The following is a 25,346-nucleotide window of genomic DNA, read 5'->3' on the forward strand; positions in this document are numbered from 1 at the left end:
GGCTACTATGTTGGCTAGTGCATGCTTTGAAAATGTTTCAGAATTGTTTCAAAATTCACATAAGCATGGCACATTCCTGTTTTTATTAGAGTAGCCCAATTTTTTCAGGTGTTATTGTGTTCAATAAATTCCCTCATAAAAGTTAATGTAACTTTTAAAGCATTAGGAGTTATAATGTCCTCCCACTTTTTTCTGTTTTTCACAGAAAATGTCTCTCCCATGCTTTTTAATACAAGAGAAGTGCTAATTCCAAAGTCTTTCTGAGGAATCATTTCTAAAGCGTGCACAATTTTTATATTTATTCCTTTATGGTCCTTAAATAAACAGGATTAAACCCCTTTAATATAACTTAACTATCTCTTATTATCTGTGTAGGCCAGATTGATTTGTTGATCTAAAATACTTCTACTTAACGTTTTGTGCATGGCTCTCTGATGCTTTCTCTATTTACAATTTTAAGCCATATATTTGGATGTACAGAATTAATCTTAGCCATGAATCATATGTTTAGCTGGGTGGCAGATGTCGAAGTTACTTGATTGTCTCTCCTACAACATATAAACAGATTGGTCTGTTTATCATACTAAGGTATCATTGTACAAAGCTTTGTATAGTGTGGTAGAAAAAAAATGAAGCTATGAAAGCAATATCATTCTGGGTTTCAAAACCGGAAGTATGAATGTTGATAGGAACTCACAGGGTCCATCTAGGCTGGGAGAGAAATCAAAGCCCTGTGTATAGTATTGGAGGGAAATATTGGATAGTGTTAGACATCAAAGGGATCTGGGCACCTTAGTAGATCAGAAACTGAACAAGAGGCAACAAGGAAGGAGAAAATAAACTGCATGGTCAAAGTTTAAGTGTCAGAATCTTCATTTCTTTCTATTCTGCTTTGGTTAAAACATAAAATACTGCTTTCATTTTGCAATTGCATTTAGGAAAGTAAATAAGAGCACAACCAAAGAAGGTCAAATTAAGTGGTCTAAAATAAAAGCTTAATGAGGAATGGCTAGAGGAGTTGGTTATGCTTAGCCTAGTAAAGGCAAGACTGGAGAAATAAAATATTTATCTTCACATACTGAAGGACTCTCCTGTCAAAGAGGTTCCAAAGTTTATTTGGGATTATATAAGTCTGGAAACTCCCTCTGCCTAAGTATCAAATGGAAATATTGAGAAATGGAAGTGTTGAGGGTAATCAGATATTTTTATTTCAGGAAGCTTTTCAAATTGGAATATATTGGGCAAACAGTAATACTGTGCACAAGTCAGTCGCCATTAAGCTGGTTCACAACATGACATCTCCAAAATGGAAGGATGGTGACAATGAGGAGGTGGTAACACTGGATGAAGAAGGGTTTGTGGAAGCAGAGATCAGACTTGGATCTTTTCCAGGTCATCAAAAGGTTAGTCCTATTAGAATTATATACTAATGTTTAAAAGCAATAAACACAAAAAAGGGTCTGCCATTAAGTTTTTTTTTTTTAAAAAAATACCCTTATTCAAAACTAGATAATTAGAGATATTCCAAATATTAAGTAGTTAATTAATAGCTGGTTTTACACTTGAATTGGAAGCCATTACTGTTGCTCCTGTGCCTATTATTTAGAAGAGAACCATTTGGATTCCAGTTCTGCCATTTAGTACAGCCAGGAATGGAGAACTAAATTCTGTCTGCAGATTGGATCCCATTTTTCAACTAATCTGGCAAACAAGACAATAACAAAAACTCCACCTTTTATCATTAATTTTTCTGTATAGTTTAGTTTAGTTTAGTTTATTGTCACTGCACCTCGTCCAACGAAATCAAACACCATCTTCAGTGCACATCACGACCATGACCATTAAAATAAACACATCCTATACCCTCCACATATTGAACCAGAAACCCCCGACACCACACCAACACTGCACTATACAGCAGAATTCAAAAGAGCTACTGCCCTGGGATAGAAGCTGTTTTTCAGCCTATTTGTCCTTGTTTTTATTATTCTGTACCGTCTGCCAGATGGTAATAGTTCAAAATAAGGGTTCCCAGGATGAGATGGGTCTTTGAGAATGTTTTGAACTTTCTTAAGGCAGTGGGAGCTATAAAGCTCTTCCAAAGAGGGGAGAGGGCAACCATTGATCTTCTGGGCAATGACGTTAACCCTCTGGAGTGCTCTCCTATCTGCCACTGTGCAATTGGCAAACCATACAGAGGTGCAGTAGTTAAAATGCTCTTTGTGGTGCAGTGGTAGAAGGTCACCAGCAGTTTTTCATTCAGTTGTTGTTTTCTGAGAAGTCTCAAGTAGTATAATCTCTGCTGGGCCCTTTTGACCAGTGCTGCAATGTGAGCACCCCAAGTCAGGTCCTTTTTTATGGTAACACCCAGAAACTTAAAACTGGCCACTTGCTCCACTCAGTCTCCATTGTTAAGCAAGGGCTGGATGTCTGATCTGTTCCTTCTATAGTCCACAATAAGCTCCTTGGTCTTATTGGTGTTGAGGACCAAGTTATTGTCTCCACACCACGAAAGCAACCGGTCCACCTCATCTTGGTAGACAGATTTATCCCCCCCCGGAGATGAGTCCCACCACTGTTTTTATCTGCAAATTTAGCAATAGTATTACTAACGTGAGTGGGAATGCAGTCATGCACATAAAGAGTATAGAGTAAGGGACTCAACACGCAGCCCTGTGGTGTACCAGTGTTAAGAATAAGGGCTGAAGAGGTATGATTACCTAATCTGACCCTCTGTGAGCAGCCAGACAGGAAATCCATATCCAAAGGTAGATTGAATTAGAAAGTCCAAGGTCCAGAAGTTTAAACACTAGTCTATGTGGAAGAATTGTGTTAAACGCAGAACTAAAATCCACAAAAAGCATCCTCACGTAGCGCCCCCCGCTGTTTTAGATGAGTCAGAGCAGTGTGAAGAATGATGGCTATAGCATCCTCTGTAGATCTGTTTTTTCTGTATGCAAACTGGTGTTTATCAGATGTATGCAGAAGACCAGAAATTATGTGCCGGCAGACCAATTTCTCAAAGCACTTCATGATGATAGGAGTGAGTGCCACTGGTCTATAATCGTTGAGGTTATTGAAAGGGAACTTATTTGACAGTAGAACAATGGTAGAAGCTTTCAAACAAGATGAAATAGTGGACTGGGATAAAGACCGATTGAAGATCCTGGTAAAGACTCCAGCCAACTGATCAGCACAGTCTTTAAGCCCTTGGCCAGAGATACCGTCAGGACCAGCAGCCTTTCTAGGGTCCACAGCCCTCACAATGCTCTTCACCTCCTGTTCCTCCACAATGAGGTGGGGGCTACAATTGGCTGGTGCTTGTATTTTATCTGTCTCTGATGTCTCCACTTCAAAGCGAGCAAAGAAATGATTCAGTTCCTCTGCCAATGAAGCAGGAATGACATTGGTCGGTTGATGGTTTGTAATTTGTTGAATCCCTCGCCACAACTGCCTCATGTTATTGCCATAAAAATTATCCTCAATCTTCCTCTTATAATCAGTCTTGGCCTTCCGATTAGCTCTAGCAACAGCGTATCTTGCCCCATCACTGGACCTAAAGGCCTTGGTCCTGTCATGCAAGAGGTGCTGGACTTCCTTGGTCATCCAGGGTTTCTGATTGGGATAGATCCTAATATGTTTATCCACGGTGATAGTATCTGTGCAGTGTTTGATATAGCATAGAACAGTTGCAGTGTGCTCCTCTAGGTCAAGGTGGTAAAAGATGTCCCAATTTGTGTTCTCAAAACAATCCTGAAGTTGTTGGGAAGCATCTTCTGGCCAAGATTTCACTGTCTTTATTACAGGCAGAGCCCGTCTCCTAAGAGGGATGTACGCTGGTGCTAAAAGCAGTGACATATGGTCTGATTGTCCCAAATGTGGTAATTGCGTAACCTTATAGCCATGTTTGATGTTGGTATATACTTTGTCCAGTATGTTTGCTCCTCTAGTAACACACTTAACATGCTGATAGAATTTAGGGAGCACTGCTTTTAAATCAGCTTGACTAAAGTCCCCCGCTATGATATGCACAGCATCAGGATACTTATTCTGCTAATTACTAACAATGTTATACAAGAATTCCAAAGCTATAGTGGTATAGTGTTGTAGTATAGGGAGCAATGGATCCAAAGAATGGTTTTGAGAACTACTATTTCTACTTTTTCCTCTGTTATGGTTAAGCAAAGGTGTTCCTGCTTAAGGGGGGCAATAAATGAAGTGGTGGAAGGTACAGGAGAAATAGAGAACTGTCAGTGAAGTCATCTGACAGAGAACTTCCTGTAAGGGAAGCCTCCCATGTCTGTTTCTCTGAACTTAATGAAGGAAGGCCTTAAGAAAAAAGGGCTCAATAGACTTCAGAAGAAATCTATGTGTTGGAAGAAGGGGGCGTTTTTATCTATCTTTCTCCAAGACAATGTGTTTTTCTACTTTTTTTCTAGCATGAAAACAAATTATTAATTGTATATGCTTAACCTTCTATTACTTTATTCTGCAGTTGTGTCAGTTCTGCATTTCTTCCATTGTTCGCCGTGGTATTCAAATCCTGCAGATTGAAGACAAGAGTATAATTGTCAATAACACTCCATTCCAAATCAGTTGCTGGCCGCTGTTCTCTGCTATGAATTCGCAGCTCAGGGAAGAGGTACAACTTTGATTACATTTTTTAAAAATATATGTTCAAGCTAGCTCTCTAAACGGGAGGAATTTATAACAGGAGGAATCTGAGTCTGAAGTAATATTTTTCTCAACTGAAGAAGAATCAATTGGTAAGGAAAAGTAGCCATTTTAAGTTATTCCAGTTAAACGGTAGATGCTACAATACAGTCAGTCATGGAAATAGAAAATGATTGTTTGCCAGGTCATAGTATTAGTTCTACCTGGCTCTGTTTAGATATTTTAAGCTGCTGAAACAGGAGTAGCACAGAGTCTGGAATAACTATTGAACAGTTCTGAGAACTAAGTTACAGTATTTTCATATAAGATGGGTACATCTGCTGACAGTCTGAAACTGTGTGCCGCACCTCAACACAACTCTGTTAGTTTATAAGCACTTCCCAAGCTCTATATACAAGACATGTGAATAAAATACATTTAAAGATGCAGAATGCTACTCTTTGATAAATCCCTTCCTTGAAACCAAACAAATAACATCTGGCAGTCCTCAGTGCACTTGAAATGACTTGTCTTGAAGCATCCGGACAATGTCTTTATTACACATTGGAATAGCATATTCTTCAGAAGTTTACAATATCAATTTGTCAGATCTAAGGGCAAATAACAGTTATGTATGTTATTTCTCCTTTTATTTTATTTTATTTTTCTTGCCCTTTTGTTTCCTAGTTTTTACCATCTCCAGACAGCAGAATATTTAGTGTTGGTTCTGCTACAGAGTCAGATGCTGCCAAAGCTTGTTCTGTGCTTTACTGGGACTTGATGCCTGACATGAGTCAATTCATTTCTGAGGAGCTTCCCATTCAGAAGTATATGTTGCTAAGCTTCAAACACAACAGAAATGGTCCTGACACTCCATGCTGGAGCTTACCAGCTGTCATTAGACAGGAATTCCCAAGGCAGAGCATAGCTGTACCTATTGGTAATAGAGATGAAAAGGAATTCTGTACCAGGTATGTAGACTGTAAGAGAATGAAGCTTTCATTTAAGCAGAAACAGGGTTTGGTATAGTAAATTCAGATGTACGTTTCATATAGCCACGCTATTAGAAAAAGTAAAGATTTTTTTTTTTCACTGTATGTACTCACTGTGTGTTTCCAATAAGAAAAGGAAAGGAGAAAAGGGAAATGTATAATATTTTACTGGACATATCTTTTCTGACATGGTTAATGTGAGCCAGAGAATACCACCATTCTGCAAAACAAGAATGTTCTTCTTTGTGGTTACACATGTAAGTGACCTACACCTGTGCATGGCACTCTTGGCATGATGTGGAGTTCAGCTTTTGACAAGGCTATATTGTCACCACTATTGCCTATGACGCAGCTCAACAACCATCTTGCTATTTACTTTAGTTCTTTCAATCACTGAGCAGTTACAAAAGCTGTTACATGTATACATATATGCCAGGGAGGAAAGTAGCAGGAGCAGCACTAAGGTAGTTATGTTATTTTTCTGTGATTCTAATTAGGCCCAATCTGAAGTAATAAAATACAGTGTCAAGAAACTGATACAAAAATATACTACAACTCAGATTAGAGATTTCTTATATATCTGATGAAGTGCACCACTGCTCACAAAAGTTGATGCCTTTTAATAAAATCTGTTAATTGGAAAAGAAGTCTCCAGATTCCTTCTGATTCTTTGCCACCATAGACATAATAGATACCTCTTCCTACATGTCGGGAGTTGGGCAGCATACAAATTAAACAAATAAATAAATTTTTTATCCATAATCGCATGAAATAGCAAATCATTTGAAACCATAGAAATTGGACACTTCTGTCAGAATACCTTATTCAGAAAATGAAAGTTATTCTTGAGTACTACCATTACCAACTACAGTTCAGTTATAAGATCTTCTTTCTCTTCAGAGAGTTACTCAAGTTGGTGTCTTAGTAACCTGAGAAAGCACTAGGAATTCTGGTATGGGCCAGTCAGAATTGGATGTTATTTCCATCAAAAAATGATATAGTCCTATGATATGTGCAGCCTCATCTCACATAGGAGATGCAACTATTAATAGCAGGAATGGAGGAATTGCTGTTTGAATGGTGGGAAAATGTAATAATGTACTTGTTACGTGAAAAAGAGTCCTCTTTTATTTGTTTCATATTTCTGCTTTTCATTCCGTATATATGACAGCAATCAATGGTGTAAATAATTTTGTTCTCAAACCTTCATGTATTTTGAGAACTGTGAGATTTTCATTATCCAACCTCTTCTACTGGATGAGGTAGATCTCTTCTGATGCGGTAGTTGAAGGGAAAGCTAGCAGTTTACAGCCATTTGCAGCTGTTGCATAGTTTGTTTGAAAAAAGAACAAACGAGAATAATATGGAAGAAAATTAATGAGGGACATGATGATCTGGAGAATAGAGAAGGAAAGTGTCCAAGTTTTAAAGGCAACCTATATCCAAAGTTGCCTTCTCCGTTGAAACGAAGCGACTCCTTACATTAAAAATTCCATTGCTGATTAGAAAGCTTGATTTCTATTTCCTGTCCTGAAACTGATTTTGTTCTTAGAATATGCTGTAGATATAAATAAGAAGCTATATAAAGTTAAGTAAGATCAAAATCAACCATATGGTATTGCCTTTAGAGTGAGCTATGTGGGAGATGCTTTGAAGACAATGAGTTTCAATCCCCAAGCACTGAGGAGGAGAATACCTTATATCGTTTCAATCACTCAGCAGTTATTTCTCTGGATGATTTATGAATAGTATGGCTGAGCTTCAAGAGATTCCAAAATAGGCCCTAGAAAAAAAAGCTGCTGACAAAACACAGGAATCCTACTAGACATCAGCAGGACACACTAGCAAATTCTAAAAAAGTAAAGATTCCTGGCTCTGAACTTGATATATTTTTATTCACTTATTTTAAGTTTATTCTCTGCTTTGCAATAAAAACCCTGTGTAGACTAGATATGCTTGATAGACACGAGACTCGGTTATTTGCTCATTTCTCCTTAAATAATAGAACAATTGTATTCTTTTTTCCGGCTGCATACTGAACGCTATTTTCATTTTTCTGTGTCTATATGTGTTTGTATGGTATTATTTTTGGGATAAAGATGTGTAGATCGTTTTAAAAATGATCTCAATTATATAAACAGATCCTGGATAATTGTTCAAATGGGCTATTTGTTTCAAACAGTTGGCCGTTAAACTAACATAGGAAATTGCTAATACTGCATCAGTTCATTTTCTTTACTGCCTGCTTTTCCAGACTAACCTTGGATTTTATTCATGGAAAGCATGGAAAGAAAATAGTTGACTTTTCCAGCATGGAAAATATGTTTTTAAAAAAATCAGCAGACTAATTAATATTCTTGATCAATGTTAGGCCAAACATTATTTAGAATAGAGAAGAAAAAACAGTTTGTTTGATTCAAGTTCAAAAATAGTGCCCAAGATTTCCTTCCACTAGATCTTTTTAAAACTATTCAGAACTTAAAATCTGGCATTCGTTATATGCACAGCACACACTTATAAATATTTTTGAAATATTCAACAAACTATTTAATAAATAGGAATGTTGTTAAAAGTGTAGTACATTCTTAAATTGAGTCCAAAACAAATTATCTGGGATTGAGTAAAACCTTATAGTTTTAGTTTTTTGTTATCTGGATGAGATTTATGCCAATAATCCCATATTTCAATTACTTTGTATATGCAGGCAGTAAAAACTGAGCATATTACATTTTGCTACTTGTATGTTACTCCAGAAAAAAGTTGTTCAGACACGTTGCTTGAACAGAATCTCTGATAAAGCACTGCTTAAGCAACTATGAGGTTCTTTTAAGTAATAATATAACCAGTTGGTTTGCTTTATTTGCTATTGTTGTAAAAATGTATAAAGGAAAGTTTTAACTTCATGGCCGTAAGTATTAACATGCTCATTCAAGTTGATTAATATGTTTATTTTTATATGTTATATATAAATTATAAGAATCTGATTTCATTTATATTCCCATATTACAATCATTCATGATGCTAACAAATACACATCTTGCTTATACATCTTGCTTTTTATTACTATTTTGCATGTATTTAATATAAGTGGTGTTTACTTTTAGTGCTGTAGAGTGCTTTGGAGTAGTCACATTAATATTACAGAATTGTCCTTTTAAATGAAGGATATCTTTAGGGGAAATCTTGTACATATGATTATATTTTCTTACATGAAATCTTTTTGTATTATAACCACTTCCCCGTCTTGTTTTTCTTTCTTAAGTTTTTCATAAGTGTAATGTTATATATTTTTTAAGATAGGAGGATTTTGATTTTAGGTGGAAAAATTTCAAATCTTTACAATCTTACTGAGAAAGTACAATTTTTAACTACAGATGAACTTTTTAAAAAGAAGTGTGTAATTTGCATTCTTGTTTAGAGCTATAGTACTGACTTACCAGGAACATCTTGGGGTGACATACTTAACTCTATCAGAAGATCCTAGCCCTCGCATAATTATCCACAACAGGTGTCCTGTCTCACTGCTTTTGAAAGAAAACATCAAAGGTATGTCACTTTTGTTGCTACAGTGTAATGCTACAGCTTTTGGTTTCAGTATACTTATTCATAATGAAGCATATTTAAGCCAAGCATTAGAATGCTTAGGCAAGGAAGTAAAGAGGAGATCCATAAAATAAACAAGGAAATTGTATGTACTGATAATCTGTCAGATAGAGTTCTCTGCAGGCTAGATTTGCATGTGCATATTGAGATATTGTAGAATTGCACCATAAATTCAGAGACATTTCTTCAAAGTGCCTGTTTGATATTTCCTTAAATTCTAGACACACCAAAGTTTGCTATTTACTGCAAGCGTATTCCAGCTGAAAGTGCAGTACACCACGAGCTTTATCATCAAATTGCCAGCTATCCAGATTGCAAAACCAGGGAATTAGTCCCTAGCATTCTTTTAAAAGTTGTATCATCGGAGGAACAGACAAACGAATGGAGTGATTCTGTTGATATTAATAACCAGGGAACACAGGTTAGTGGTTTGGTTGTCTTTTAAATTGACTGTATTGCAGCATAAAGTATTTTAACAATAAAAGATAACATTTTCATGGAGCAGATAATAGCAAGTAATACCTGCAAGTTAAAAACAGGAGTTAATTACAAATAAAGGGCCTGAATGCATTTCCTTTTAGCAGGAAGGGTTTTTTTTTTTTACTCAGTCTAAATAGGTGTGCTACTTTTATAAGAAGCTCTTTTATTTTATTTTAAAAAGCAAGAAAAATCTACTATGAAAACGAGAGAGAGAGAGACTAATGTTTTGATCCTCCCAAGAGATTCTAAATAATCCTTTCTGAAATAATTGTTTTTTTCTATTGTGTTAGTGATTCCTCTACCTTAGCAGAACCATATATATAAATATTTATTCAGTTTCAAAAATAAAGCAGAATCACTTCGTTATATCTTATTGATTTGAGGGTAGTTGTTTTATTGTAAGGAAAGAAATACAACCTTTTCTGGCTTTTAATATTTTTTACAGTTTTTTCTTCATTTCTTTTTTCAATGTCATCAATCAACATGTGCTTTCCATTGTTCAGAAACATTTTTTGTTTTTGGTTCAGTGTTAGAAGCTAAGATTATCTTATAACAATTAAAATGCTTTTTGGTGCCTTTTAACCATATTTAAAAAAGAACCATCAAAAGATTATGGAATGGTATCATTTTTCTGCCTCAATATTCCTATCCAAAGGCTATTGGGCAGAGATAAAGGCTGGATAAGAGTATAATTTTAACTTTTTAAGAGCAAACATTAGCTCCCACATAGGTGATTGCTTTCATTTTAAATATTTAATAGTGGCAGAGCTTGTTTTGTTTTGTTTTACTTGCACCATGAATATACTGTATATGAAGTTTATAGAGCAATAGATAGAGGAATCCTGGCCAGGGATTTTCTAAACCAAATGTTGCTAATGAAGAGATTAAAGGAATGAGAAAATATAATAAGGAAAACTTATAAGGAGGTGAGAGGAATGATAAACACAATGCTACCAAGGGATTGTTATCAGCATATGTTGTATCTTTCCCAGATTAAGCTAAAAAATAAAAATCAATAAGCAAATGCTGTTTATTGCTGAACAAACACTTAGATCATAACATTGCTACCCAAAGAAGGAATATTATCTCTTCCCTTGGTCTTCTCCAACGTTGTCTGGGATTATGGTGTGGGATTGGAGGGGAAATGGATTTTCTCAATGCAACCTATAGTCAGAGAAATGATGCCACTTTCAGTCTGTCTGGGTTTCCCCAGTGAAAGTTCACATGTTTAATTATGTGGATGCTTTTATCTTGAGAGCATAGGCTCCCAACTGTTTTTTTTCTGCAGGTTTCATTTTCTTGGTTATGTATTAAAGTTCAAAAAGCTTTTGGTTACATTAGTTAAAAACTTATTTGCCAAATGGAACTCTATCTTGAAATCAGAATATTGAAAAAATGTGCTATCAAGTATATAATCATTTCTCAGAAACGCAGAACTCACAATTCCTTTGCATTAGAATTGGTTCGTTCTGGTTGTAATTTTGGCACAAAAATGAAAGCAACTCTGATATCATAGGATCACAAGCTGTTTGCTCTTTCAGTTGAGCCATTAATTTAAGTGCTCTTTCTTCTTGTAAGAAAACTCAGTAGATATTAACTGAAATCGCCATCTGCCATTTGCTATCAAAGCTAACTTTGGCTCAGATTCCAAAGCATTCAGAAACAGGCAGGAGTTGCAATGGCCAAAAAAAAAAAACCCCACCACTTTTCACAATGCAAGTTTAAAAGCATACTTAATGAACGCAAATGTCTGTAAATCTAAGAAACTAAATAGTATGGTTTCCTCTGCTATGTTTATTTGACCTGAGGAATTAATTGCCATCAGGAAATCTTCAAAGAAATAATTCAGCAAGATGCTATTTCATGTTTCAGAAGAGAAGAGTGCTGTGTCCACTAATAACATTGGTAAACCAAGATAAGTATAATCTAGAAACAAAAACAGTAATTTATCAAGCCTTTAATAACATGGATACATTTGAGAAAAGCTTCCCTTTCCCATTCCCCTGATCAGGTTAGCACATTTCAGGTTTTTTCCTGCCTCAGAAGTAATGAGGTTTTGTCACTGGTGGGAATATAATGGACCCCCCAAAAAGGGTACTTATGACTTAGATTCAAAGTTTTCACAGCCGATTGCCTCCTGTAGTCCCATGATCACATTTTGGGTGCTTGGCAATAGCTCTACATTTATAGCTCTTTGCAGCATCCTGTGGTCACATGACCACGATTTATGACTTCTTAAAACGGAAATCAGTATTTACTTCCAGTTTTTGGCAAAATCTGCGTACTGCAAAGTATGGGTTCACTTAACAACTGTGGCATTGCTTTACAACTGCTGTGTTCACTTAATAACCAACATAAAATCAGGGGTGGGCTGCTGCAGTTTCGGATGGGTTTGGGCAATCCTCTAATTGGCATTCTGCCCAGGTCGGCAAATCTGCAAATCCCACCCATGTCTGGCCCCGCCCACCCACCCCGCCCCTTCAGAGTCTCCACACGGCCCATTTTGGATGCCAGGTAAGTACAGGACACACATAGAAAAGTCAGGGAGGGTGAAAAATGGGCCTCCAGGGGGCCTCCAGAGCCCAGGGGAGGCCGTTTTCACCCTCCCAGAGGCTCAAAGAAAGCCTCCGGAGCCTGGGGAGGGTGAAACGGGCCTCCCGGGAGTTCAGGAAAACTGGAAATAGGCCTGTTTCCAGCCTCCAGAGGACCTCCGGAGCCAGGGGAAACCATTTTCGCCTCCCGGAGGCTCAAGGAATGCCTCTGGAGCCTGGCAGAGACTCCACGCCAGGCAGAGGACTGGTTGCTAAAATTTTTGAAGCCCACCCCTGCATAAAATGTCCTAAAATCAATCACATTAATATTCACAATTGCCATGACCTTCATTCCTGGTACTATCATAAGTTGAGGGCTACCTTTTGCTGTCTAGACCATAACCTTCCTGAGGGAATAAATGTTCTTGTAGTGTGGTATTTTGTGACTAAGGGAAACAAAAATGTATCTACGGATATGATGAATGCAGATACATCTGAATGAAGCACCATTATTGCCTGCGTGCAAGCAAGGAGTTAGGCTCATCAGGTATAATTGATAATATTTTTGTAATTGGGGAAAGAGATATAAACTCCTCTTATATCGTAAGCTTTTATACTTTGGAGAAAGCTTTGGGAGTATCTCCTGTGCATAATTTTGGAATAATGTAAGTAAGTAAGACAAATCCAAGAATAAAGTATAGGGAGGAAATGTAAAACAAGTCCTCATGTTCTGGATTTTATTTTCATTGAATCCACTTTTTGAATTATTTCCAATTTTTGCCTAGCATTGTAGGTCTCTTTTTGTTTCATTTGATGCTGAGTATTACTAAAAGTTGCCATTTTCAAACCCTTGTTCCATTATAGTTGTATAGATGTCATTCTGGAGTAAATAATTCCAAACAGCGTCGATTTTAATGAATCAAGGCAGAGCTACTTTTGTTAGATTTCTAAGTACTATTTATTTTTTGCAGATTGTGTTTTTAACTGGATTTGGTTACCTTTATGTGGATATTGCTCATCAGTGCGGGACAGTAATAATCACTTTAGCACCTGAAGGAAAGCCAGGACACCAAGACAGTTTGATCAGGTATGTTAAAACTGCTGGGAAAGAAAATTGTTCTGAGTAGCTGTTTAGCCCTCCAGGTGTGAAGTGACTTATTAAAACTAGCACAACTATTTGTTTTGTCTGGTGTCACAGCATATGTGTGGCGTATGTTTAGACCACATGTTAACATTTCGTATATCATTGTAAGGCATGACAATTTAACATCTGAGGTCATGTCACCAAAGGATAAACATGAAGTGCCTGTTATAATAAACAAAACTCAGGGAAGACTCACACATTTCAAGTTTATTGGCCAGATCAGCAAACCTTTCTTGCACATAACTCCCATTGAGATCTGTGGGAGTTCTCATTCATGATGCAGGACAGAAGAATGATCCAATACAGACTTTGTAGTTGATCATCTTTATTACACCGCCTTGGTGCCCCCAAACTGCAAAATCTCTATTGTGAGGTTTATAATATCACCTATTTATACCTGGCAAAGTGCTTGACTGTATTATTTGGCATCAAGAAAGCATAGAAATTTTATTGCAGGCTTGGTTTGTGTAGTTTTAAAGGATCCTATAATTAGGAATCACCATGAAATTAAGTAACAGTATTTACTGGTTCGCTTGCAAAAGATTAGCTAAGGCTATGAATCAAGCCAGCCTATCATTAGTTTAAAACAACCATGGTGATTTAACAGGGGAAAATGCTGCTTCCATAATGTGACATTAATGACCCATAATAGAAACTATCCATATTTATTTATTAATCAAATTTATATGGTTGCCCGTCTCATGGAAAGTGACTCTGGATGGTATACAGCAATTCAGTAAAACAGTAGGCATATAAAACAATCATAAACCTGTTAGGCAACAATTAGTTTAAAAACTATAAAGACAAAGCTAAAACAAAAAGAAAATAGTATATGGAGGGTTAGTCAAACAGCCCAAAGTACAACAAGATGTGGAGATATTTTCCACTGATTGATTTACTTGCCACTACATTACAAACACAACTGAAAATTACTGCGCATAATACATTACAAGGAAGTTTAAACGTAACGTTACATTAAGAATTCAAATATTCATTTATGCTAAATGGATAGAAAAGGTGTAGCTTGGAACATATAATTATATCTCTTTGCATAAGTTGACCAGATCCTCATATTCAGTTCATAACAATTGCATACAGTATATATTTTATTTTTACTTGAAACTGGAAGAATCTTTCTGATGCTGTTTTCTCTTGTACAGAAGCCAGGAGGAAAGGCTTGTCTTTAAGTTTTTTATTAATCAGCTGAGCCTCGCAGTATATGATGACATCACGAACCCTAAAGTCTCATCAGAACTTCTGCGATTCACAATAGACTACATTTATCTTAATATGGTTCCAGTTGCTAGCTACCTTAGGCCTCTCTTTCACAAATTTCAAGAAGAGACCACCGGTGGCCTTCAACAATTTTATACTCTCCAGATCTACTGCGGAGACTTTCAGCTGGACAATCAGCTTTACAGCAAGTCCAATTTTCATTTTCCAGTGGTGTTGTGCCAAGGAGAAAAAAATGAAAACATTCAGTGGGCGAAAATCCACAACCTAACACTTTCCAGTAAAGACCTGGAAGAATGTAACCAGAATGCGTTTGTAAAACTTTGCGTCACTTTGTCAAAAGAGGAGAGTTTATTATTTCATGTGAATGACCTCGATTTTGAATTGAAACCAGCCAGGTTGTATGTGGAAGACACGTTTGTGTATTACATTAAGACTTTATTTGAGACATATCTTCCAGACAGCAAAAGTGTCTGTCACTCCGCAAAAGCATTAACTGCTAGCCAGGCACTGCCAGAACAGGTGAGACAGCACGCAAACGCTTTAGTCAGTCCAGTGAAGTTAAGGAAGCTGGCCATCCAGCCAGTAAACCTCTTGGTGAGCATCCATGCTTCGCTGAAGATATATATTGCTTCGGATCACACCCCTCTCTCCTTTTCTGTGTTCGAACGAGGACCCCTTTTTACAACTGCCAGGCAACTTATTCATGCCCTGGCCATGCATTATGCTGCAGGCGCGTTATTTCGAGCAGGTATGTTGATTTTGTTAATAGTTGTACCCATTTTTTTTAGATTAGGTTTACAATGTGTGGCTGCATTTCTGAAAGACCCCAATAAACGCTATGCTTTTCCCTGCACTGATGACCAAAAACCATATGGTTGTCCACCCAGCTCTTTTAGAGATACCTATTTCTTTGAGACAGAGAAAAAAAATCAGCCTGGCCGAACCTCTTCTGACTAACAAGTTTTATTAAAAGGCATAAGCTTTCATGAGCTAAAGCTCATTTGTGAGATAAGTTGATCATAGCTTAATTATTGTAGGTTCCAGAGAGTGTAGCTATGGCTACAGAGTACTTAGAATTAACTTCCATTCTTACTCATGGAAATGTTATTTTAAATATTAGGTGGGCCAGATTGAAAACATCCTGGAAAAAAAAAAAGGGGAGGCAACCAAACTGTTTCCATGCTGTTGGTAAAAAAAAAATGTATTATCTATTCAGATAGCAGACATTAGAAGAGTTTACTTTTTATTGTCAGCATGCCTTTTGCTCAGCAAAGTAACAATGTTGTCTCAAAGAATATCGTCTTTAAAATCTCATCTGAAAATGAGAAGAAAATTTAGTAAAATTAAGCAGCAAAAATTATTTACACTTTAATGGGATAGTCATAAGCCTTGACATAGATAGAGGGATGATTCTACATTTTGGTTGTCTCTTTGCTGGGCTAGCCAGCTCGAAATTCCGAACCATTTCTCAGAAAAGGAATTTCTTTCGTGGGGTTATTCAATTCATCTCTGTACATTTGAAGCAAATTGGACCATTGAAAACTGTGTTCTTGTTCAATTTCTCTTTGGCTGCTGTTTATGATTACCAATCAGTCTTTCTTCACAGAATCCTCACACTAGACTGGCATGCAGATGTTTGTTGTCCTTTGATATGAGGAGTGTGTTTGTTTTGCTGATTCTTTGCCATCCAAGATCAATACTGAACAAACAATCTTTTAGGTGAATGGATAGCTTGTCTTGCTTCCATACCTGTACATTCACAAAATGACTCAATCTCTGCAGAACATTTTTATGCACATTTTATACATTGCATTGAAACGATTATTTTTCTCCATTCCAATTGTTGTGACCTAAATCATTCTAATGTGTGCTTCTGTCAGCCACTATGCGAATGGGTGTCAGTGGAAGAACTAATTTCATATACATTCAAAGGCACTGTAAGTGTTGCAGGACACATACAGATTGGTCTGAGGGGTTCTTGGTGTTCTCTGAGTTTGGCTGTTTTCTTGCAGACATTTCATTACCCAAACTAGATAACCTAAATAACATGTCTGCAAGAAAACAACCAAGCATAGAGAGCACCAGATATTCTCTTTTACTGATGCCAGTTTGATCTGTTTATAAGAACAGATTAACTCTTTGGGGGTGGGGTGGGAGAACAGATGAACTCATATATTTCTCTCTTTGAATTGGTAGACAAACAAACCATAGAAACCATTGTTCGCACCTATCTTGCATGCATAGACTCCAAAAATTATTCCTAGCTCAGAAGGAATAGACGGTAGGAGTGGGGAAAGTCGACTGAGGACTTAAAATGCCACTCAGAATGGCATTTTAGTGCTTGAACTGAAAAATAATAATAATCTATGGATAATTTTTTTCTTTCAATTGTGTCCAGTTCTTAAGACTGCCTGGACATGTCCCTGCAGTTTTCTTGGCAAAAGAGTTGTTAATTCATTCAGCTCTGCCATCCCTAGGGGAAATCTTTCCTTGGGAAAACTCCATCACACAAATGTGAGCTTACATTATGTGCTATCTCAGGTACATAAGCATTCAAAACATTGAAAATATTACACTTATTATCAGCATAAATATTTATAGCACTGTTCCATAAAAACCTTGGATTCAAGTCAGGTATTGTCTGACAGAGGGACGCGGTGGCTCAGTGGCTCTGAGCTTGTTGATCGGAAAGGCTGGCAGTTCGAACCCCTAGCACCACGTAACGGAGTGAAGTCCCATTACTTATCCCAGCTTCTGCCAACCTAGCAGTTCAAAGCATGTAAAAATGCAAGTAGAAAAATAGGGACCACTTTGGTGGGAAGGTAACAGCGTTCTGTGCGCCTTTGGTGTTTAGTCATGCCGGCCACATGACCATGGAGACATCTTTGGACAGCGCTGGCTCTTTGGCTTTGTAACGGAGATGAACACCGCCCTCTAGAGCTGGAAATGACTAGCACGTATGTGCGAGGGGAACCTTTACCTATTGTCTGACTTAAGGACCCAGCATGGAAATATAATAAATGAAATGATCTGAAAGGTGGATCCTGGTTTAGAAGGTTTGGTATCCATGCAAATTTGAGTATGCACATATCCAGTATATTTTCTGAAAATAGTATCCTGGTGGCATATAGCCATTTGGAATAATAGCTGATGGCACTTGTTGCTTGTTTGGAATTCTGAAAGTATTTGCAAGAAGATCAGGTTACGAGTATTGTTTCAATAGTGTTTATGATAGTGTTTGTGATACAGTGTAAGGTTGTTTGTTTGTTGTTGGATATAGGCAAATAATTGAAGTGGAAAATGCAGTACCACCCTAAGGTGGTCAAACAAGTTATCTCTTATTTGCGTAATGCTTTTGTGGATAGGTTTATTCAATTATTGAGACTCACTGAAAAGTTTCAGGAAGAAGCATGCTCTTGATACACAAGGAACTGGAAAAGGAGAGGAAATGCAAAGTTTCATAGCAGTTACTGCAGAATCAAACGAACAGCTTTTGTCAGAGTGGACTCTTACCTATTGTAACTTATGTGGGGTTTTTTTTAAAGTTGTCTTAAAAATAACAGAATGAAAAATCATAACATTAAAACACTTTTTTTCCTTATTGGCTTGAAAGTCAATTGGTATATCAAATTACCAGACTTTTCTGTAACCTTGTAAGCTGATAAGTATAATAAAGCCCTCTCTCTCACTCTGGAATGTTTTTCTAAGTTGCAGAAATACAGCATTAATTGAAAAGAACTGGCAGGAGAAATTGTCCTGAGAAATTGTCCATCCATTGTGGCCGCTTAGCTGATCCTAACAAGCGTGGACAGCTAGCTAGTCATGCCTCCAGGAAGGTGTAAGCCTAGGCTCCTCTAGTTGGACAGGAGTCTCTTTGCAATGCCCTGGCTATAGAAAGCCTCCTAGGCTTGGTGACCTTCTGGTCCTTCTGCCTTCAGAACTAGCATTGCTGGAACATGCTCAGAGTCAGGGTCCCTGCCAGCAACCGTAACTTTGTGTAAGAAACTAAATCTTGGAAATTCCTCCACCCTCAAGCTCTTGTGGGGAGCTTATAAGGATCCTCCCTCTGAGTAATTTAATCAGCATGCAAATGCCATTTCTGTTTACACAGTGATGTTGAGCAAGAAGTCATTTATCTGGCCATAACTAGACTCCACAGGAAAGTGATCAGCACAGAGCTGTTGGGTGGATTAAAATAATTCCCCGTACTTGTCAAAAACCTGCATCCCCTTTCCCAACACCCCATCAAGCGGCTGACCTTCACGCTCCCCCAAGGCGGGACAGTGTATCACTGTAAACTAGCTGTCACGACTCTTGTGCTGCGTGGACGTGAAATAACAAAGTTGCTTGGGGAGATGTAAAGCCTCCAAAGCAAAAATAAGCCTCTGGTCCTATTACTCCCGGCCGGTCCTCTTAACTGCAGTACCCATCTCTCCACACATAGCTTTAGCACAAATACGGGAGGCTTATGGAAGGAAGTCATTTGAAAGTTATTTGTGTTTTTGCCAAAGAGATTTTCTTTGATTTGGAAAGCATGAACGATTGCCGTGACTGAATCTGTAGTGGATGAGCTATTTCCCGTGTTTTTCTCAAAGGAAGTTTATGATGTGATAAATTTCAGTGTTAAAAAAAAGGGGGGGAGGGACAAGAGTGAGGGGTTTTATTCCCCCCTTCTTCTTGTCCTTTTTACTTAAATGCAGCTTCTGTGAAGTTCATCTGAGCCTCAACACTTTTTTTTTTTTTTAACCATGTGTTCTTTTGCAGGATGGGTTGTTGGATCTCTGGAAATTCTCGGCAGCCCAGCCAGTTTGGTGAGAAGTGTTGGGAATGGGATTGCAGACTTCTTCAGGCTTCCCTATGAAGGTCTCACCCGTGGCCCAGGAGCCTTTGTTAGTGGGGTTTCCAGAGGAACCACGTCATTTGTAAAGCACATATCTAAAGGTATCTACCTCTTCCTTCTAATTCCGCTGCATTCTCATCAGCGGAGGGTCTTAAAGGAAGGTATCGAATGTTTCAGATGAACTTGCTCCCCTCAGCTTCCTTTAAGCTCCTTGAGTCTCAGTGAAAGGCATTGGTTGCGCTCTCTCGCTCTCCCTCCCTCCCTCTCCCTCCCTCCCTCCCTCTCCCTCCCTCCCTCTCCCTCCCTCCCTCTCTCTCTCTCTCTGTTGGGGGGAGAAGACCTCATCTATTTTTTTTATTCTACTATTGTTTCTTCTGGTGACTTAAGCTTTCCCACATGACCGTTTTGTAATGCAGTAACTGAGCAGAAACGTTAAAGGAGTTCTGCAGTGCTTTAGAAATCTTACACCACATTGCCTCATCATATGTAGCTGAAAAGATAATAATAGACACCGTTATTAAATATTGCTGAACACATTTGTAAAACAAGCACACATCTGGCTTTCCCTGGATTTGTGTACAGACATAGCACCATCTTGTGGCTTCCTAAGCCAGCTGGAAAATAGAAAAGATTCAGAGATGAGAAAACTGCTAGGTTGCCAGCAGTTCAAAGCACCGTCAGATTATCTTCATGTAGTACTATGATTTGCTGAACTTCGCTAGCTGGTTGATTCTTGGCTTAGGATACAACCTTTTCATAGCCAGACAAAACCATGATTGTTTCTGCTGTGGCCTGGATGTGGAAAAAAATTTTGAAAATGGAAATTCTCCCTTTTGAAAACCGGAGAGGGGGAAAAGGGGGAGCTAAGAACTTTATTTCGTTCCCTGGAGTCCATTATAGACTGCTTCATTGCCAATCCCAGTTTAAGTTTTGTTGTATCATAGTTAACAGCAGACTTCATAATCAAGGCTACTGAGTGGATTCAGAATCAGGGATATTTATTATTGGTAACATTTATTAATAGTAACATTTATTATTAGTGTGACATACCCTTTTTACAGCTGTGTGAAAAAGTCCTGCACGCTTTACGCTTTACGGTTTATGACATTTTTTGGATAGGCCATTGATTTTATGATAGTTTATGCTAACTGCTATGCAAATATTGTTATATTTAAATAAATACTGGTGGTTTTTCAGTGAAAAGCATAAGCTTTTTGCAATTTGGTGCTGTTTGGAAGGGGATTGTGAATTTTCTTGCATGCTTACAATGACTATGAAAACAGATGAACTGATGCATAGCTGGTGATAAGTAATAGGGCTGTCCAATTTCATATTAGTAACCATGTTTGATTACTTAAATGGTCCTTTTCAGGGCCACAAACAATAAAAATTAACAAAACACTAGCATGGGCCTTAATAATTGAACACGTATGTCACTGGGTATGCATAGCAATATTTGCATAGCAGTTAGTATAAAATATCATAAAATCAATGGTCTATCCAAAAAATGTCATAAACCGTAAAGCGTGTAGGACTTTTTCACACAGCTGTATGAGTTACAGGTCTTGTATTAGTTTCCATTATTTTAAAACAAAATACAAGTATTCCTCAACTTGGGACCACAATTGGCCCAAAATTTCTGTTGTTAAGCGAGATGTTTGATAAATGAATTTTGCCCCATTTTACAAACTTTCTTGCCACAGTTGCTAAGTGAATATTGAAGTTGTTAAGTTAGTAATTCGGTTGTTAAGTGAATTTGGCTTCCCCATTGCCTTTGCTTATCAGAAAGTCACAAAATGTGACCACACAACCCCCGGACACCACAACCATCATAAATATGAGTTGCCAAGCATTTGAATTTTGAACACATGACTATAGGGATGCCACAACAGTTGTAAGTGTGAAAAGCTCTTAAATCACTTTTTTCAGTGCCGTTGTACCTTTGAACGGACACTAAATGAACTTGTAAGTCAAGGACTACCTGTAATACTGTTTCTGGCCCTTTCCAAACTAACTGGGCATTTGCTCATCTGTTTGCCTTCAGGTACATTAACATCCATTACCAACCTAGCAACAAGCCTGGCACGAAATATGGATCGGCTTTCCTTAGACGAAGAACATTACAATCGGCAAGAAGAATGGAGAAGGCAGCTGCCAGAGAATCTGGGAGAAGGACTAAGACAAGGCCTTTCCCGGTTGGGCATCAGCCTCCTGGGTAAGACACCCTCTTTGGTCTTCCTTACGCTCAGCATTTGGGAAAGTGGGATCTGGCAATATCTGCAGGGTGGATATATTTATTTGGTCTTTCCCTTTTGCCAACTTGAGTAAAACTTTTTTGAGTGTAGTTTCCAATGCCAGATTCTTCCTTCAGTGAGGGCAAAAAAGTAGAGAGCAAGAGGATCACTGGCGGAAGCCAGACCTGCGTGCCCCATAGTGTAGATTTTGCCGTCCCAGCTTGGCCAAATACAGTCCCTCCACTATTCTCAATTCCTCTAGTTTTTTTTCCATTTAACCAAAAGTGAGTTATATATCCCCACCTCAGTGGGGATAAGAAAATTCATTTGAAATGAATGCTTGTGTCAGAGGTAGCCACTGCCAAGTGGAAGGAACCGAGGCTGGGCAAGCAAAGCGCAGTTAGAAAGTAAGGCTGTTGCCTTGGAGGCAGTAAATTATGTTCTCAACTGTGATGGGATCCTCCCGGAGGGAACCAGAGTGTGCTTTGGGATGGGAGGAAGCACATACATTATTTTCCTGCATTATTTGATTTCCTTTCCCTAGCCAGGCCCTGGATAGGCTGATTATTCCTGGCAAGGCATTCTCCCTGAATCATATCGGATTTGAAGGGATGCCTGCCTCTCCCCCCCCCTCCCCCATCTCATCATCCTAATCTAATCTGAGAAAAAAGAGAGCTCAGAAAAAGCTCTGGTTTCTTGTAATTAAGAGTTTCTATAACCTTGGAGGGGAGCAGAGACAGGATGTTTTAGCCATCTGGTAAGACCGATGCTAGAGGAAGGCTCTATTTCACCGAGCTGTATATGTAAGCGGCAACGGCATGTGAATTATACGCACTTGGGGAACAGATTATTTAATGGGGAATCACAGAGTAATCTAATTCAGAAGGAAAGCAGGTTCACAACAATGACTGCCCGAGGCCAAGACTCCAAATTTTGGAGAGTTTATATAGAAATGGATTTTGTTCAGCCTCTGGCTTTAGCTTGTTACTCCCCCGTGTTGCTCCCAGTGTGGACGGAGTAGATCATACTGGAGCCTCATGCTTAGTTAACCAGCAAAACAGCTTATCCTGGGCAAGGAATGCTCTGTTCAATATCACTGCAGCAAAGCAAGTTTATTAACACAATTCACTGAAGGTGAATGCAGATGAATGCCCATTTAAAAATCAAAAAGTATCAAAAAGCCACCAGAAACTACTTGCCCCAAACTAAAGGCTACGGAGAATAATACCTATATTGTTTTATTTGCATGTTGTTATATAGCAGGCTCTTGGACAAGGCTTGGATCTTTTAATTATGCGAATGAAGTCTTTGCAACACCTGAGAGCATGCACAAAGCACCTGTATCTGAATCATTAAAAGGAGTTGTTTCGGAAGATGGGGGTAGGGGGACTTGCGCAGCAGCTGTGGGAGCCATTCCTGGCTCTCTGGACATGTGCATTCATGCAAAGCAACTTATTTTCCCTTAATATCTTGTAAAAAGTAGAAAGACACTTGAGTTCCATATTTTTTTCCTTTCAGTATTGTAATAGTCTTGTTTTCTGATGTTCCCATTGCTTCACGGCGCTTCAGTTTGCTCGATTATAAAACATCTGGGAGCACCAAGTTGGGGAAGGTTAACTTAGATGTTTGTTTTTGTTTGAAAACCACTAGTTCAAATATCACATAAACGTTGATGAAAAATATTTCTTCAGCAGAAGATGACACATTGTGCCAACTTAATTAACCACTATATAGACATTTCTGAAAGGAAAGTAGGAATTTGAATTGTGAACGAAGAATGTACACAGACTTTTTTTTAACTAGCCAAAAAAATCACAAATACATATTGCTTGACAAATGCTTTCATGGGATTATGAGGCCACATTATCACCCTGTGAGATCAAAGTGACTGGAAATAAGCAAATATAAAAGTTTAGAAGAATCTTGTTTGAAAAGATTTTTTCTGTTTCTTAAAAAAAATCCTTGCCCTGTAATAATAATAATTGCATTGATTAGATGAGATTAGTTTATAATAATTTATTAAATTTATGTAACTGCCCATGTCACAGAAAGTGACACAGTCAAATAAAATAAATAATATAAAAATAATCATTGTAAAAATAGGCAATCATTATTAAAAGTTCAAACATTTCTTAAAAAGTAAAGTACACAAACTACAAGTAGAGAGAGTAAATATTGCAACTATGCATCATCCATAATAGGGGACTACCTTAAAATGTTACCAATTCCTTGGGATCCCCAAGTCTAGTGACATGACTGTGGAGTGACTTCCTGAACATTAACAGGTTTAGACATAACCTGACTTTGTGGGGGCGGGGTTGATGTTCCATATAATGGACAATTTTATGGCTTCCTCTTTTACCCTGAAATAGAAGAACATTTTAATGATATCATATATTAACTCCATAATTTACATTGTACTGACATGATAAGGAAGGGACCCATTAGAGGTACTTCACATTTTTTTTTATTTTAATTTGACCTACACATGACAATGTCATAATATAATTCATTTTTGCATATAGAATGATGTGTAAATGAAACACTAAACAAGTTTTTAATAAGAATTTGTACCTTTCTAGCTTATGCCTGTTTTATTTTTATGCTCTCCCCTAATCTCATACTAATTAGCCTTCAAAGGGTGCAAATTAAGAGCCACTAAAATAAGTAGGAAAATAAATCAGGAATTGGTCAAATAAGCCAACGTGATTTTATTCAGTAGAAAGAAAAACTTACTTGCTCTGAGTTCAGCAAAACAAACCATACTTGATGTGTAAATGCCGTTAGTCACCTAGTTCATACATAACATTAAATCATGTTGTGGTTTGTTGTTTTTCAATGTGTTTTATTTATGATCAAGATTAATATAACTTATTCAACAAAGCATGCAATTGTTAAAATTCTGGATCATTACATATTAAATAGGACAACATATCTTACTTGGAAATAATTTGTCAATGAAACTTTCAATTTTTCAAATGATAGAAAAGTGGTGAAAATGATAGAAAATTACGTTATGCCATGACAGAATCCTACAGCAAGTATGTGCGTATGTGTGTTTGTGTTTGTGTGCAGTTGTATATAGATATGTGTGTATAAACACACATACACATGTGTGTGTATACACAGAAAGAGGAGTGGGGAGAGAGAGAGATAAAGAACCTATCTGCCAAGAAAGATATATCTTAAAAGAAAATTTCTGTAAAGACAGTTTCATTACCCTTTGAAACAAGCAGAATCCTTGGTAAAAGCATCACGTACAAACTACTATCCAAGGAATATTTTTGTAAAAAAATTGTATTTTAGGTATGACAGCCATGGGCAATCACCCCAAAAGAAAATTTGCAGTGCATGATTAATACATACCAACATGTTCACCATTTATTTGTGCCTCTGCACTCCAGACCATAATTATTGTAGAGTTCTGTGGAAAAGCTCTTTAGAAATATCAGTCAATTGTTGAGGTTCTTCAATATAGTGAAAGTTGCAGCAGCCACAGCACTTTCTTGGTTCTTTGATTAGCTACATAGAAGATTGGCTGAATTTATCTAGCTCCGAAGATTTTCTTGAAGGCTCTCATTACTGCATGAATAATTGTGACTGGACCGACAGAATCTTCTCGATCTTTCAGGG

General features: G+C 37.6%; 1 protein-coding gene across 5 annotated transcripts in view; it reads left to right on the plus strand.

The window, feature by feature from the left end:
- Window positions 1–25,346, plus strand: part of VPS13B (vacuolar protein sorting 13 homolog B) — a 308,832-nt gene that overhangs the window by 273,822 nt on the left and 9,664 nt on the right. For all 5 annotated transcript variants that reach the window (XM_026705911.2, XM_026705908.2, XM_026705909.2 and 2 more), the window contains exons 50-58: window positions 1,215–1,403; window positions 4,496–4,642; window positions 5,341–5,624; window positions 9,064–9,191; window positions 9,470–9,669; window positions 13,231–13,346; window positions 14,564–15,387; window positions 19,404–19,580; window positions 21,524–21,694. In XM_026705911.2, the coding sequence (XP_026561696.2) occupies window positions 1,215–1,403; window positions 4,496–4,642; window positions 5,341–5,624; window positions 9,064–9,191; window positions 9,470–9,669; window positions 13,231–13,346; window positions 14,564–15,387; window positions 19,404–19,580; window positions 21,524–21,694 (2,236 nt within the window). The remainder of the gene's footprint in view (window positions 1–1,214; window positions 1,404–4,495; window positions 4,643–5,340; window positions 5,625–9,063; window positions 9,192–9,469; window positions 9,670–13,230; window positions 13,347–14,563; window positions 15,388–19,403; window positions 19,581–21,523; window positions 21,695–25,346) is intronic.

Source organism: Pseudonaja textilis, chromosome 3, assembly GCF_049901715.1.
Source record: "Pseudonaja textilis isolate UNSWEBS1 chromosome 3, rPseTex1.2, whole genome shotgun sequence".
Taxonomy (NCBI): domain Eukaryota; kingdom Metazoa; phylum Chordata; class Lepidosauria; order Squamata; family Elapidae; genus Pseudonaja; species Pseudonaja textilis.